The sequence below is a fragment of the Passer montanus genome, unplaced genomic scaffold, assembly GCF_014805655.1.
Source record: "Passer montanus isolate IOZ18808 unplaced genomic scaffold, ASM1480565v1 scaffold45, whole genome shotgun sequence".
Classification (NCBI taxonomy): Eukaryota; Metazoa; Chordata; class Aves; order Passeriformes; family Passeridae; genus Passer; species Passer montanus.
The window spans coordinates 5,142,953-5,158,962 of record NW_024369373.1 but is presented as its reverse complement, the minus strand read 5'-3'; the positions used below and the strand labels follow the sequence as shown (position 1 = coordinate 5,158,962).

At 40.3% G+C, this 16,010-nt stretch overlaps 1 protein-coding gene and 1 non-coding gene across 8 annotated transcripts in view; both read left to right on the top strand.

The window, feature by feature from the left end:
* The window catches only part of CNOT1 (CCR4-NOT transcription complex subunit 1), a 55,279-nt gene that overhangs the window by 19,006 nt on the left and 20,263 nt on the right, over positions 1–16,010 (top strand). For 2 of the 7 annotated variants that reach the window (XM_039721337.1, XM_039721336.1), the window contains exons 14-24: positions 855–974; positions 2,022–2,144; positions 2,377–2,528; positions 6,911–7,061; positions 8,428–8,629; positions 9,139–9,282; positions 10,385–10,509; positions 11,315–11,601; positions 12,430–12,508; positions 13,743–13,973; positions 15,271–15,411. In XM_039721337.1, coding sequence (XP_039577271.1) covers positions 855–974; positions 2,022–2,144; positions 2,377–2,528; positions 6,911–7,061; positions 8,428–8,629; positions 9,139–9,282; positions 10,385–10,509; positions 11,315–11,601; positions 12,430–12,508; positions 13,743–13,973; positions 15,271–15,411 — 1,755 coding nt within the window. Of the gene's footprint in view, positions 1–854; positions 975–2,021; positions 2,145–2,376; positions 2,529–6,910; positions 7,062–8,427; positions 8,630–9,135; positions 9,283–10,384; positions 10,510–11,314; positions 11,602–12,429; positions 12,509–13,742; positions 13,974–15,270; positions 15,412–16,010 lie in introns of all 7 variants that reach the window. The other 5 variants (XM_039721339.1, XM_039721338.1, XM_039721335.1 and 2 more) reach the window with 3 other exon arrangements.
* Positions 7,393–7,528, top strand: LOC120508173. Its single transcript, XR_005628947.1, has one exon. It is a non-coding gene; the product is annotated as a small nucleolar RNA SNORA50 (small nucleolar RNA).

Here is a 16,010-nt window from a genome sequence, read left to right as displayed (position 1 = left end):
TATGGTAGCTGTGTATGTAAATCCCATACTTCTAATGGATGTTTTGTTTGGTGTGGCCTTCATCATTATGTGCACTGGTAGTTAAGCCAAGTCATACAGAATTTAAAGTGGAGGAAGTCTCTGGGGTCGGAGGGAATCTGCATTAGCAAACATGTTTCCCTTTTCATCTAGAGTAGAGTTAATGGCAAGAAGCTTGACCTCTGATGTCTTGCTAAGAATGTTTTATATTTTCCTGATGGAAGTCTTTAAATTGAAGGATGAGGGGTAGAATAGATGTGAAGTGCTTTTTTGCATGAGGTCTTGAAATGGCAGTAGAGGCAATTTTTCCACAGGGTAGCTCTGAGATCAGGGCACTGAATGATGATTGCCATGGGACATGGTGCCGTTCCATGACGCTTTTCCTTTAAACAAAACCCTTGCTGCCATACAAATCTTACTTGTGCTGTATTTTGAAATTGCCCCTGTATAAGCAATTATCTAGATACTGTGTTTTCCTTTTTAAGGTGTGGTACTGAATTTTCACTTCTGGACATCATGCCAGGCATAACATTTTAAATATTTGTGTAGTCTGAAAACAATTAGATGATAGAGAGGAATTGGTCCTGGACAGTGGTAGGAAAGAGCTGGGGATGTATGTATCTACACCATTTGCAGCCAGCTACATGATTTACTTGTAGCTGCTGGGTAGTTTGTTTTTCCATAGAAAGAGCTCAAATCAGAAGCAAGTTCTGAAGCTAAAGAGTAAATATGTTTGTATGTTAAGCCCTTCTGTTGTGAAGCACCCTATTGAATGTTCACATAATTGATCCTGTTACTACAATCATGGAATGCAATCCTAATTTAATTCTCCTCAGGGTCAGTCTCCTTCAATTCGTCAGCTTATCATGCATGCCATGGCAGAATGGTACATGAGAGGGGAGCAGTATGACCAGGCAAAATTGTCACGTATTCTTGATGTGGCGCAAGACTTGAAGGTGAGTTTTGCAAAATACTGCCATTATTTTTTATCTTGTGCTTTATGCAGACTTGCTCGTCTTTTAACAAAAGCTAGGCTTAACTTAGACTAATTTAGTAAGGATTACATAGTTTAGGCATGTCTGAATTTATTTGTGGCTGCCGTTCCTCATCTTAAAGAAAAAAAGCCTCTGTTCATGTGACTTAAAGTACTCTTCAGCTGAGTTGTGGTATCTCACTCCAGATGTTTCCAGCCTTGTCCTATTGTGAGCCCAAGACATTGTATTTGGTATTTGCAGTGGGATTGGTTATCATGGCTTAGCTGACAAGTACCTTGGGAAGCAGCACAGCAGAACTGCTTGCTGTGTGAATCCAGGAAGAGCTTTAACTGCTTTAACCTTGAATATTATTGAAATGAGAATGTAGAAAATATCAGATGTTTGTATGAAGGTGGCACTGCTAAACATAATGGAATGGGGATTTCTTGAGAATGCTACTAGCTCTTAGATTTTATACATTAAGAAAAGACTGGAAGTTGTGACTAACTTCTTTGGGGCCTTTATTGCTTCCTAAAGTTAGGTGCAAAATAATTGGGTGTCTCAAAGTGCAAGAGCACCAGCTGCTGCTTGAAGTCAGTTTTGTTGTAGCAATTACAGTGTTCAGAGATGACCTCTTGGAGCAGATATATTCCAAGTATCTCTGAAGTGGCTGAGGTCTGCTTGCAGGACAATGCTATGTTCTTCTGCTTAACTTTGTGGCAATATCACTTTGGTAGCTCTTGACCACTTGCTGGTGGTTTTTCATATCATGGAGGAATTTAAAACTGTCAGCACAAGGTCACTTCAAAGAAGGTGAAGTCATGATTTCAAATCAGAGCTCTTGGTTATTTGTCTCACAAGCGAGCTGTAAGTGAAGCTGATAGTACCAATCTTTGTTGACAAAGAAAGCATAGCAGCATGTCATAATAAGACCTCTTTACTAAGACATGTATGGGAGCTAGAAAGAAAAGAAAGGAGAAAGGGTATCTGTGTGTCTTCACTAGTAGTCTTCTGATTTTTTTTCTTTAGGCCTTGTCAATGCTGCTAAATGGTACTCCATTTGCCTTTGTTATTGACCTTGCTGCACTTGCCTCTCGACGGGAATACCTCAAACTTGACAAATGGCTCACAGATAAAATTCGGGAGCATGGGGTAAAGCAGGATTTTTCTCTTTATTTTTGCACTCTTGTCAGTGACTAACTTAAGTCACTTTAACTATTTTCTATGTAGCTTTAAAGTTGTCAAAAGTGTCTATAGTCTGATAGTTCAACTTTTTCACTGAACTATAGTAGCTTAGTGCAATTCTTTCCATGGTGCAATTGCCAAGTTTGAAATAGTGTCTTGGTTGTGGTTTGGGAGATTAAGATAACATTTTTTTCCTCAGGAACCTTTCATCCAGGCCTGTATGACTTTCTTAAAGAGAAGATGTCCATCTATCTTGGGTGGCCTTGCTCCAGAAAAGGATCAGCCCAAAAGTGCTCAGCTTCCTCCAGAAACCTTGGCGACTATGTTGGCCTGTCTGCAAGCTTGTGCTGGGTAAGAATTCTATTGGTTATGCTGAAAGAGTAATTAGTTTGCAGCTGGCTTTCTGGCACATGGTCACAGCTGGTTTGGAATTTCATGTGGAGGATGGGGTTAATGAGAGCATATTAACTTGCAGGAATAGGTGCCGTAGTACATTTAATTTTGCATTGAAACTTCTGTTGTAGGCTAGATCACAAGAGCTTGAGTATTTATTGTCAAACAGGTGAGCTGATCGTGGTGGCTGGAGGCTGGTTAGTCAGATAATCAGTTGTTAGTGATTAGATAGATATAGGGCTGTAATTCAGACAGAGGAATCCAGGCCATGGCTACAGAATGGGACAGCATCTTGGAAAGCAGTGGCTTTATAATGGATTTTGTGATTGTGTTAACCAAATTTTTCTGTGTGGTAACTGCTTTGGCAGAAAGAACTCGTGCCATCCTTTTGTGTAGGAAAAAAGTGGAGAGTGGTGATTGTAGTGCATTTGAGACTGAAACTAGATATGTGTACCTTCTTTTGTCTCTGAGAGAGACTCAAAGTAGTCAAAGATGGAAAATATTGAACATCTTTTGCAGATCAGATTGTTTAGCTGAAGTAGAAAGAAAAGGGTTTGGATTTGAGAGCTGCTGGAGGCAGGGATAGAATACAGGGCTGATGGAAAATGAAGTTGGGCAAATCAGTCTTTAAATGCTATGTACACACATAGTAAATGTGACTGAAAATTGTAAAACATCTGGTGTTGTTTCCTAATGCTGTCAGATCAAGGTGTGTTGAACTGCAGCAGTATTTCAGAGCTAATGAGAGGCAGAGTAGTGCAGTGTGTGAGCCAGAGTGACTGGAAGCTGGAGATGGGGCTTGTTTTGCTGCTACATTTTGGCACCAAATGAGGCTGGCATGTCCAAGTGTGTGTTACATAATCTGGAGTTTATAGCATGTCCTTTGGCTTAGCCAGTGTGGTCTTGAAAGAGATAAGAAACTTCTTTAAAGGTACTCAGGATGATTCATGGCTCTCATGTGGGTAGTAGGAAATTAGTACCGACACAGAGTTGGTCACAATGAGTATTGGAACTGAAAGAGAAGTTGAGGTACCTGTAAGAGTTAAGGAGAAAAGACTTGCTGTTTCCTGCTGGAACCTGTGTAATTGAACTTCAAAGGCTGTTTCTAAAATAAAATTATCTAGCACATGTTTTGGTCAGAAAAGATAGCTCTTAATTTTCAAGTCAAAGTGCATCTTTTGAGACTGTAGTTCTTAAATGAACTTGTATTCCTTATTTTGCATGCTGCAGTGTCTGTTTTAGAGGTTTAATAGTTAACTGTAGATTTGAATTGTATCTAATGTCATTGTGTTCTGAATTTTAATGTGTTACCAAGTTTTATTTATTCCATTAATTCCAAATGCCACTAGTTCTCTACTGGCACAATTCTCACAGCCTTTGGTTTCTTTTTATAGCTACTTTTATTCCCTTTTATTCAAGAATGTGACCTACTTGCAGTCATTTTCTATTAGTTATTCTCTTTGAGCTTTAGAAAGAAAAAGCTTGGATTTCTTTCATGAAGCAATTGCTTTGATTAGCTTAGGTTTCAGTCACGAATGGAAACAGGCGTTGTAAAGACTAGAAGGTTAAATCACAGTAAATATGAAATACATTTGGGAGGGTAGTTGCACTTCACTCGCTGAAGCCTGCCATTTCCTAAATCTGTTGATTTAGGAGCCTGCTCTTTAATTAGGCTGTAGTTGGATCTTGTCTTGTTTTGTGACCTGGGAGACACTTTTTTTAGCCACCAGGTCCCTGCATGTTCTGAGACTTATTTTTGGTGCAGCTTGTTTATCACCGGTGAACACTGCAGTTGTGGCATCATGTAGCACTGAGTCTTCAAAAAGAAATAAGTGTTCCTTCTATTACTGAGTGTTTTTACAGTGAAGTCAGGCTTGGTTGCAGGCACCACAGGCTGACCAGCCATGTAATTTATTAACAAGGTGCTTGTGAGAAGTCCTTCCCTCGTGGAGCTGCAGTGAGTTGAGAGGGGCAGCAGTGCCTTCTCCACACAGTCATGTCCTGCATGGTCCAAGTGTGTCAGTGTGGGGAATGGTCATTTCTTCTCAGTCCTTGTCTCAAGCAGGGAAGAGGCTTCAGTGTATCTGTACCTCAGGAATGAAGAGGCTTGTTCCCACTTTGTGAGAAAGTGTCTGGGGGTAAAAAAGAGTAAGAGAAATGAACGGGTGATTCCAGCAAGCTGGAACTTCCCTTACAGTGACGGTTTTGTTGCTCTAGACTCTGGTCCCTGGCTCTCAGCCCACCAACTTCATTTACCTGAAATGCAGACTGGGTTTTTTTGTGGGTTTTGGTTTGGTTGGGTTGATTGGTTTGGGATTTTGGAGGTTTTTTTTAGAAAACCTGCAGTTCTGTGCTATCTAAAAATACTATGATGTTTGCAATTTGATATAGCAGTGTGTCTCTTGACGTGATAAAAAAGTTAACCTTAAGTCTGCCTAGATGGTGGGACAAAACATTAGTGGTTCTCTCCAAAGCACAAATGGCCAAACCAGTCACCATAAATGTCCAACTCAGGGATTGTAAGTCTCTCTTTGTCCTCATTCTGGACTGCTATATTATCTATCTACAGCAAGTTGGAATTTGTTTTGCAAAAGCATGTTGTAGTATTTAAGCATAAAGACTGCCAATTTAACCCCCCCAAAAAGGAGAAGGGCAAAAGACTGAGGTTGGTAACCACATGTGAACTCCCCAGACCCATTCCATGGCTGACTGAAATGCTGTGTGATTTTAAAATGCTTCCTGCATCAAAAAAAAAAATCCTGTGGTGCATTTCAAGTGGGCATACATCCATTTAAATGTTGAGATTTCTGAGACTGGCTCAGGTGAGGGCAAATACATACTGTAGATACTGACTCTACTGTGTACCAAGCTCAGACCTCTGTCTTCAGGTCTGGTTGCACTTTCTGAAAAAGAAATGTCTTTGGGGTTTTTTGAAAGTAGATTTCTGATTGCATTTTCACACATTCCCCACAAGGCCATTTGTTTTGAAGTCTTTGAAATGATGCTCTGGTGAGAGGATGTTAAAAGAGTGTAAAGGAGCCAGCTTGTGAAACAGTTATTAACATGTCCATTGCCCTGTATAGAAACTGGTCACCCATGGTACCTCCCCAGATTCCCATCTCTCATGGGTGGGATTTTCCCCACACTGCAGAGTGGATCGCTGGCTCTAGATGCCCTTAATTAATTCTGTGTGTCCCATAGGAGGATACCTGCCAAAGCTGAAGGCTAATCTTCAGTTCTTCTGCCTTAATCACAATGGTTCCTTTGTTCTTTTTTCCTTCATCCTGAGAGTTAAGCAGTAAAAGCTTGTGAAAATTAAATTGAAATGAGGAATCTTCAGACAATGTAAGCAGAACAACAAAGCTGTATTAGGATAGTTGCACCATTACAGAAAGGAATCTGCAGCTTTAACTGTCTTCACCAAAAAGGTATAACTGAAGTTCAGGAAAGCATAAATAATTGGCTGTTTTTTCCAAAAGGAAAATGTTAGTGTTCTGTTATTATGTCTGTGGTTAGGTAAGTCAGCAACAGAGCTGGTTTTCCTTCCAGTTTGGGAACCTGGCAGTCAGACATGGAACACTTTGGAAAGAGGTACTGACTGCTCTGTTGTGCAATGACTTTGTGCCTAAGTTTCAGTTTTCTGATGTTTTTGGTTCTATTTTCCTTGATTAGTTAAATTTCCTGTTTGGGTTTAGTGCCAGTGTGTGAAGCACGTCTTTCAGTCTGTAGACAGATGAGTTTTAGTGAAGCAGGTGGTGATATTTACCTCTTCTTTTTTTGTCTGTGAGTACATAGCCCATGTATCTCATCTTTTAGAGAGACCTTGTGTGCAATGAGATTCAGAATGAGAATAACCATAAATGGTGAAGTTTGGGTACAGGAAGAAGCCTTGAGGGGCAGATTTGAACAAGGGATCACAGAATCACTATCTGTATTTTAATTCCTGAGGCTAAAGCTGTTATATAGCCCATCATGTGGACAACAGCAGACAAAGGCTCTTCCAGGAACTGTTTGAGCCATGTAGGTACATATCCCAGGCTTCTGTGAGCCCTTACTGGTGTAACTGTAAAGGAGTACTTGAATAATCAAAAACAAAGTAATAGTCTGTTGGACATTGTTGTAGAACTACAGTTTAAACTTTTCTATTTAAATATAGCTGTTTCTCTTGGGAAATTATCTAAGGCACGTTTTTCTAATAACAAAAGGTAGCTTTTGCTTGGGTTGTTTTGCAGCTTCTTTTTTGTGAAATATGGCCTCAATTTCTCTAGGAAAATCAAATAAGTTAAGGGCCTTATTTTTGTGGATGTTACATGGCTCACTGTCGTGCTTCCACATCCCAGGAGTGTTTCTCAGGAGCTGTCAGAGACGATCCTCACCATGGTAGCAAACTGCAGTAATGTCATGAACAAGGCTCGGCAGCCCCCACCTGGAGTCATGCCCAAAGGACGCCCGCCCAGTGCCAGCAGCTTGGATGCCATCTCTCCTGTGCAGGTAGAACAACCTCATGCTGCATTTTCAGAAGCTGCTGTTGATTTAGTGCTAGTTCTGCTGTACTAGTTGAGCTCTTTCTGCAGGACTAAGTCAAACATCGTCTGGCTCACGTAGTTTTGTGCTTGCATGTCTTGATAGCTTGCTTGTAACTAGAGAATGTCTGAGGGATGTAGTTCAGAACTGTCTTTCACTTCACTTCACTGATGTCTGTAAGAAGGAGCTGTGAAGTATTACAGGATGGGAGCACTGAGGAGGGACAGATATTTGGTTTACTTAAAATAACTGAGGCTTTCTTTTAAAGTGCTAAAATTTACTAGGACTTCTGAGAATTAAGCACTGCCTTTGAACCTGATGTGTCTTGTTTGTAGCTTCACGGGCCAAGCCACAGTGCTAGAGCATAAGGACTTGTTATAACTGGGGCTCTTCAGCTCTCAACTGAACTGCTCTTTTAAAAACAAGGTACATTTCAGTTAATCCCTGCCACTCATCATCCCTTCCTCCTCTGGGAGCAACACATTACAGACAGGTTTTGCTTCTAGCAGTTACATTCAATGGCAGATTTTTAACTGGTGAAAAGTATTTCACATGAAATAGTGACAATTCAGCATTTAAGAATGACTGAATTGTCAGTAGATTATGTAAACTAAATGCAGACAGTGTTTTTCTTGTGAATTGTTGCTTTATTGAAGTTGCTCGTCAGATGTACCAAGTATCTTGGCAACCTGCTACAAAATAACTCGTATGAACAAACAGCAGCAATTTTTACTCTGTAGTCATGTTGTCTTCTGGGTAGATAACACCATTTTCTGTTGTTCCTAGTCAGTTACTTACTGTTTTGGCAGACTGTGTTGTGCCTTCCCTCCTATTCATAAACCAGGTCTTAATGTTTTTTATTATAGACTTCGTTCAGGTATTTAGCTGTGAAAAGTTGGCATAATAGGGTCCTTCAGACAGTCAAAAATACTCTCAAGTTTCAAATGAAACAGCTTTATAAGTCTTGAGGTGGGGTCTGAGATTGCAAACTGCAGAGCATAAACTAGTATAAAAATCTGCAAGTAGCAGTAAATGCTGCTTATTGTAAGCATTTACTGCTGTGTTACACTCAGCTACAGACTGTGGAACAATCAGGCTTTCTGTAGAACCTGTGAGAGTAGGATTTCATGTGATTGCAGAAGAAAAATGAGTGCATTCTGTAGACAAACTAATCTTTTGGGGTGATCTGGATGACTTCAGAATTTACAGTAACCATGCAGAAGAGCTTTTCTCATAAGTATTTTGATATTTAGCCGTCTTTGTACAAAACATGCCCAAAATCATCTGGATTGTGGTTTATGGATGTTTGTATAATCTTCCTTTCTTCATTCAGATCGACTCGCTTGCAGGAATGGCCTCTCTTAGTTTAGGTGGCTCAGCTGCTCCTCACACCCAGAGCATGCAAGGCTTCCCTCCAAACTTGGGCTCTGCATTCAGCACTCCTCAGTCACCAGCAAAAGCGTTCCCGCCTCTCTCCACCCAAAACCAGACAACCGGTTTCAGCGGCATCGGGGGACTTTCTTCACAGCTTCCAGGTACTGCTCTTTGGGGGGAGTGGTTTGGTTTTGCCTTGGCACAGCTAAGGCATTGTTGTTGCTGTGGCTGGAAATACTGAATGTGACAGCCCACCCCTTAAGGATGGGTTGGGTGCTTCCTTCCCTTTAAGGGTGGGAAGTCACACTGGACAAACAGCTGTGTCATAGGGAAGGGAGTTATGCTCCAGTATGGAGTGAGGAGTCCTCACTCCTGGGTCATTGCTGAAACAGCGCTTCAGAGTGTTGGAGCTGCAATAGGTAAAAGGTTTGAGTCTAGAGGATGAGTGTTTTGACAAATATAGCAGCCTTATTTTAGGTTGGGAAAGAGATGAAGAACTATTTATGTTAAAACTGCTTGATATTAGACAGCAATGAGGCTATAAAGCTCTGTGCTCTTGGAAATGACAAGTGCTAGGAGGAGTGGTAAGTGGACACTGTGAGAGTGCAAATGAGATGACCAATTGCTTTTTTTCAGTAAGTGGTCTTACTACAGGTGTGCTTTCCAGTAGGTGGTCTTACTACGGGTAGCCTGACTGGCATAGGAACTGGAGCCCTGGGCCTTCCTGCGGTGAACAATGACCCATTCGTGCAAAGGAAGCTGAGCACATCTGGACTGAACCAGCCTACATTCCAGCAGAGTAAGATGAAACCTTGTAAGTGGTAGTGTTGTCTGTGGCTGTGAAGTGTGACTGTGGTCTGCAGTTAATCTGTGTTTCCTTCAGGGGAAGCTTGGATCTGTAGGTGGTAAATGTTAGAAGTTTTATTATTATCTTAGTCTGAAAAAGGTGCTTCTAAACATGTATCCTAATAGCTTGCCAAATGTCTGGGGGTGGGAGGTGTTAAAAAAGAACTCATTAGCATAAAAATATAATATAATGTGTTTGCATGAATAGTGTGTTTCTGTCCTTTTTCTGCTGTGCTGTGTTTTGAACAAAAGTGTTGTCCTGCTTTTGGCAGAGAACTGTATGTCTGTGGTTCCAGGGTGTTTTTTGTTTTGTTTGTAACAAGGTTAAACCTGGGTAAGCTCCTGTTGCAGCAGAGAACTTGACAGGTGAAGCAGTGGAATAGACTGCAACATTGAATACAAATAAGACAAAAATCTGGTGGAAAGATGGTTTTTGAAAGGAATAATCTGTTTCTTAACACTAAGCCATTATCCTTAACTCATTTATGCCTCTGCAGCATGCTCAGTGAGATGCTGAAGCAGTCAAATGGTCAGGAAGCACAGCCATATGCTAAACTTTCCACACTGCTGTTACAGAGGAGCTAGCAAAGAAGCTGTATGCAATAACAGCAGAATTACCTATCTGTACAGTGGAGGTGGCTGTAATCACCATTGGTTTATATTCTGGGTCTTGAACATTCAATAGAAACTTGTTGGAAGTTCACTGGCTGGCCTGAAAGTTTGTGTGCAAGTTTGTGTGCATGTTAATGTTGTGTAGCATGCTTTATTCTAGAGTGTTCTGCATTCAGTTATGTAGTTGTCAGCTGAGGTTAGCTTGAGATGCACTGGGTTCTGGGAGTAGAGCACTGTGAGGTAAATGCTATCTTAGGGTGCAGTTTTTTTGAGTAAATATAGCATATTGAAAACAGATTTTTAAATAGCAATTCCTGTCTGCTGGGAAGGTTAAATATCCTGCTCTTCAGAAGAACTAGCAGTTCTGTATAGACTGGTGGAAGAATTGAAAAGGACTAGGTGAAATCCTGACTGTCTGAAGTTGTCCTGAGTATGATACCTGTTCCTTCTTTTAACAGCTGATTTATCTCAGGTGTGGCCAGAGGCTAATCAGCACTTTAGCAAAGAAATAGATGATGAGGCAAACAGCTACTTCCAGCGTATTTACAACCATCCCCCACACCCAACCATGTCCGTGGATGAGGTGAGTTCCCTTTGTAGCAGTTACAGCACCTGTCCAGAGACTTGGATCATAATTGATCCTTCATGTATTACTTTTAGTGGGAAATAATGAAGGACTCATGGTGGATGCTTGCAGCATTACTTTTTTGCTTGGTTGAAGTTGTTTTCACAGTGGACTTGGAGGTTGTTCATTCATTATATTCAGCTTTGACTTGTCTGGATTGAAGACTTCAGGTGTCTAATTAACACTCCTAAAATGCTGCTAAGTGGGAAGGATTCAGTGTGGTGTGGAAGTTTTTTTGTTAAAAATAAGTGCTAAAGAGTGACTTTAAATAGTCTATGTAAATTATCTTAAATATATTTGGTTTTAAACTATGTAAAAATGACTGCAAGATCCAGATATATAAAAGTGTCCCAAGTTCTACCTTCTGAGCTTTTGATAATTATTTTTGTTAGTCTCTATGAGAGTAATTATTGGTCTGATGTACTTACTCTTTGAAGTACTTCAAATTTGCTTTAATATATTTGCACGGTTATAAATTATGGAAGACACAACATTAATTTTAATTTTTCTAATTTGAAAGTAATGGCGTAGGCGGTCACAAAAAAGTTTTGCGTGAAGGGAGTTGCTTAAAAGAGAACTAAAGTCTGAAGAGGAAGCTGGTTGTAGTGATGTAGTGTCTGTCTGCTGTCTAAAATGAAGCAGTTACTTTGTGGTTGTGGTAGCACAATGTACCTTAGTACTTGCAGACACTCGTGAAACATGAACATGGGAAAGGGCTGAAATAAAGCAAATCTGTTGATAACAATTTCCAATTTCTTTGCAGGTCTTGGAAATGCTGCAGAGATTTAAGGACTCCAATATTAAACGGGAACGAGAAGTGTTTAACTGTATGCTGAGGAACTTGTTTGAGGAATATCGTTTCTTTCCCCAGTACCCAGACAAAGAGCTGCACATAACCGCCTGTCTCTTCGGGGGCATCATAGAGAAGGGACTGGTTACTTACATGGCATTGGGCCTGGCCCTGCGCTATGTTCTTGAAGCCTTACGAAAGCCTTTTGCATCCAAAATGTACTATTTTGGTATTGCTGCACTAGATAGATTTAAAAATAGGTGAGTGTGGGTTTGGTACATTTCTAATAGTGCCTGTATTGTCTTGTGAACCTTGAACCTGCTCTAATCGTGCAGTACAGGATTGCACAGCTCAGCTCTGACGTTTCTTCAGAAGATAAACTGACTTGAAACAAAATGTGTGAATGTGCTAGTTAAAGGGTAACCTTTCTAAATTAAAATGTTCTGTGTGATACCTTTATAAATGTGGGACAAACTGAGATGCTGAAACTACTTATACTATAAAAATCAGTATGTGTTGAGTTAGATGAAGTAACTAACAGCTTGTTAGACATGGGATGAATGTAATTACCCTTCACAGGTGCTTTCCAGTGGAGTGCCATTTGCACTATTCATTACTGAGAGACTGACAGAACTGAGCTCTAGAACTTTGCTTTTATACAGAGAAGTATGGCTAAATAATCTCAGAAAAAGTTCTTTCTCAAAACTTCTTATGAATTGCAGATAGAGAAGATTCTGGGTGTGAGGTGTGCTGGTTTGCTGTTTAAAATGCACTGAACCAGAGTACAAATAACTTACCCAGTAGTCTTATTGCAAACACTGGATATAAATGCAATTGTGTACTAGGTCAGAAGTATAGAGATGTGGGAAAAGATGAGTTGCTGTGAAAAAAATCTTGTGATTTAATATAGATTTTGCAGCAAAAAAATATTTTGCAGGAAATGCTTTGTTTATAGCACAGCTGCTGTGAGGAGTCCAGCAGTAATTCTGTGGTGCAGTATGGGAATGACATACGTGATAGTTGTTTCTCTCTAATACTGTTTCTGATGTGGGCTTGTTCTTCTGACTAATGCACATTTTGTCTGACAGATTGAAGGACTATCCCCAGTATTGTCAGCACTTGGCTTCTATTAGTCACTTTATACAGTTCCCACATCATTTACAGGAGGTGAGTGTGTCTGTAAGCAACACTAAGTTTCTATGATGTTAAATTCTTTAGAGCAAATTTCTGTTTTCCTTTGGAAAAGCAATCTCATCCGTGGTGATTTAGACCATGTTACATCCACAGAATCAAATGCCTTTTCTTAAAGGTTTTGCCCTGGGGTAGGGTAGGCAGGTGAAGGTGCCTTTCCTGCTTCCATAAAGCTGTTTGGGTTGTTTATTTTGAAACAGCTATCTGAATATAACTGCATAATCACAATGCATGTATGTCCATGCATGAAAGTTTTAAAGTGCCTCTGTGTATTCATATTCCAGTCCCGTAATGATTTGGAGTTTTAGTCTAAAATAGAGGTCATTCAGCTGGCTTTATACAGTTTCATACTTAGACCTGATAAAATAATCCAGGAAAAATTTCTTTCCTGAAGGTCTGAGAGCCATGAGAATACCTTGAACAAAACAGTGTTCATCACATGGTGTCTGCCTTGAATGTGCTTTTATTGGTAGAAATACAGAAAAACTGATCCCAGCGGCAGAGCTTAAGAGCATGAGCTAAATAAGGAAAAATGGTTGGCTCTGCCATTAAGGTAGAGGCTCACACCCGAAGCTGCAAAGTCCAGTAGCAGTCTTGGTTTCACTAACAGCTTTCAGACTGCACCCCTTAAATGACAGTCTGATGTTTCCAGTTTCTGGGGAAATGTATAGCAGTAGGGAAGAACCTAATTTTCTACTGTGGAACTACTTCAGAAGATGTAATATCTAAAACTTGGCTATTTCTGAACTGTGGTTTTGCATGTTAATGGTGAGCTGCAGACTGTTCTGTCTAGCTGTCAGAGTCCTTGCAGAAGACTTCTTACCTGCTTTGTAGCCTGCTTCTTGATATTCACACATTGTTCTTAGGCTCTTTCTCCTCTTTTGTTCTGCTGCTCTAGGCTTGGAGGGATAGGGATGGAGTTTTTTAGCTAGTGCTCTGTAAAATATTAAGCATGTTTGGTCTTGTGATGCTTGACATCAATTTGTTGAGGCCAGAGGCAGTTCTTGAGGCTCCTCTTCAATAGGAGAGTCCATAGTGACAGGATGTGATTTATCAGGGTATACAGTTGTATTTAGAGATTCCTTTATGGCAAGATTGTCAAATATTTAAATGATTGTTGGCAAACCTTTATAGTGCTCATGCTGAAAATCAGCCTATAGTTCTGTTGCTGCTTGTGAAATTTTGTATGTGCTTGTTCTCCCTATTTTAGTACATAGAATATGGACAGCAATCCAGAGATCCTCCTGTGAAGATGCAGGGTTCAATCACCACCCCTGGAAGTATTGCACTTGCCCAGGCTCAGGCCCAGGCCCAGGTTCCAGCAAAAGCTCCTCTTGCTGGCCAAGTCAGCACTATAGTGACCACCTCAACCACCACCACCGTTGCAAAAACCATTACCATCACCCGACCAACTGGAGTCAGCTTCAAGAAAGATGTGCCGGTGAGCATTGTGTCATTGTGCCCTTCCCAGAGGGGCAGATGCTGCTCTGGACTGAGTACATACAGGCAGAATCTGTTTTAATTTGTGTACTACAGATTTTCAAACTGTGATCCTTGTTTTTTATTTAAAACATATAACCTTTTAAAGCATGGCCAACATTTTTGTCGAGAGAAGGCGTTTTTCATCATCAAACTACCCAATTACTTTGGGGTCAAGTTGAAATATGTTTTTGAGGCTGCAATTATAAAGACAATTACAGAAACATCATTTCTGTTAATGACTTGCAACAGGACTCTTAAAATAGTTGGCAGCTGCTATTCTGAGTGGGACTTAAGAGCACTTACTGCACACATCTGACACAGTTCTAACTCCATTAGGTATTTCACATATTTGGTAACTTGCGTAAACAACTTTGAACTGCTTGTCAGAGTTATTACAGGCTTAGCAGATAGATAGAATTGGTTATTGCACAGAAAGTTTTGGGGCACACTTGGGCCCGTGTGGATCCTGAGGATGGCCAGTGTTGTTCTGTGTGATGGCTGATGCACTGGAAAGTCGAGCCTGTCTTTCTGCCTGAGACTGTCTTTGAATAAGTCTCTGTAAAGGAGGCAAAAGCCAAACACATCTGAAAGTGCTGTGAACACACTTGGGGGAACAGTCATTAGTGTAGCTATTAATGTCTTTCACACCTGATTATGTAATGTAGAAACTTGTTACTTTGAGGTGTTTGTATTCCCATTTAAATTTCAGTCAGAATTGATACTGAAAGCTGCATTACCTTTTCCCTTAATTGCAACATACCAGGTGTTAAAGCCCTGGGTCCAGACCTGCAGCTGTAGGGACCAGGGTCACATTCTGTTGACTTAAGCTGGCAACTCAGAATGAGAACCTGGTCTCAGACCGAACCTCTGGGATTTCTCCTTCCCAAATCAGCACTGAAGTGCTCCTGGAGACTCCCTGCTGTGTTAGGTGCTGCTCACTATTGTGTTGTGATTTTTCTCCAAGCTATAATTGTACCCAGGCTTAAAGGCCTAAAGGGTGCCATTGCAGTGGCATCTATTTTATGTGCATGTAGAGGCTTTTTCTGCAGTAGCATTCTTCTGCTGAGTATTGATCATCATTTTTAGAATAAAAAAAATCACTTGGCTCCTTCAGAGTGCTGCTGAAAATGAATCTGAGACAGTAGATGTCCCCTGATAAAGCTCAATTCTATTTTTGCTTGACAGAACAGAGCAAAAGTTCCTTTTGATGTCACCTCTAGGTATTGTTTATATTTAACTTCTTGTTCTCCTTCCAGCCTTCCATTAATACTACCAACATTGATACGCTGTTAGTAGCAACAGATCAAACAGAGAGGATTGTGGAACCTCCAGAGAATGTCCAGGAAAAAATTGCTTTCATCTTCAATAATCTGTCTCAGTCAAATATGACACAGAAGGCAAGTATGAAAGAATGCTAGTAAAAATAGGTTTTATACTCTTAATCCTTTTTTTATATATTCATTTTTAAGTGTGGGCTGATGATACTTCTACAGAATTCTAACTTCAAAAACTTCAGGAGGGAGTACACTGTAAAGAAATTATAGTTTCCAGCACTTTCTGCTTAAACATCTTTGGAGATAAAATTTCCCAGGGAGAGGAGAGATGGGTAGAAGATACCTGTTCTTAATCTTAAATAAACATTCATATCATAAATGGACTCGGTACCATTAAATGTTGCAAGGTTAAGCTCTGGTATTCAGAAATTAAGGGAATTTTTTTTAACTAGTTGAGGTGTACAGTCCTGCTCCACCTGTGCTGTTTTGTTGGTGGATGGCTTGAACTTGTTAGGTGACAACTTTTATTTTCAGTTGTCTGGTAAAAAGCTGGGAAGTGAAGGAGAGGTGACTTTCTATGCCTTGCTGATTTCATGCTTGAGTCCTTACTGGTTGACCAGATCTTTGGATTTCAAAATTTATTTTTTTTTTAAAAACCACCTTAGTTTTAGAAGCAGTTGACTGACCATAAACTACATGTTGGTCAGAGCTGACCCCAGAAG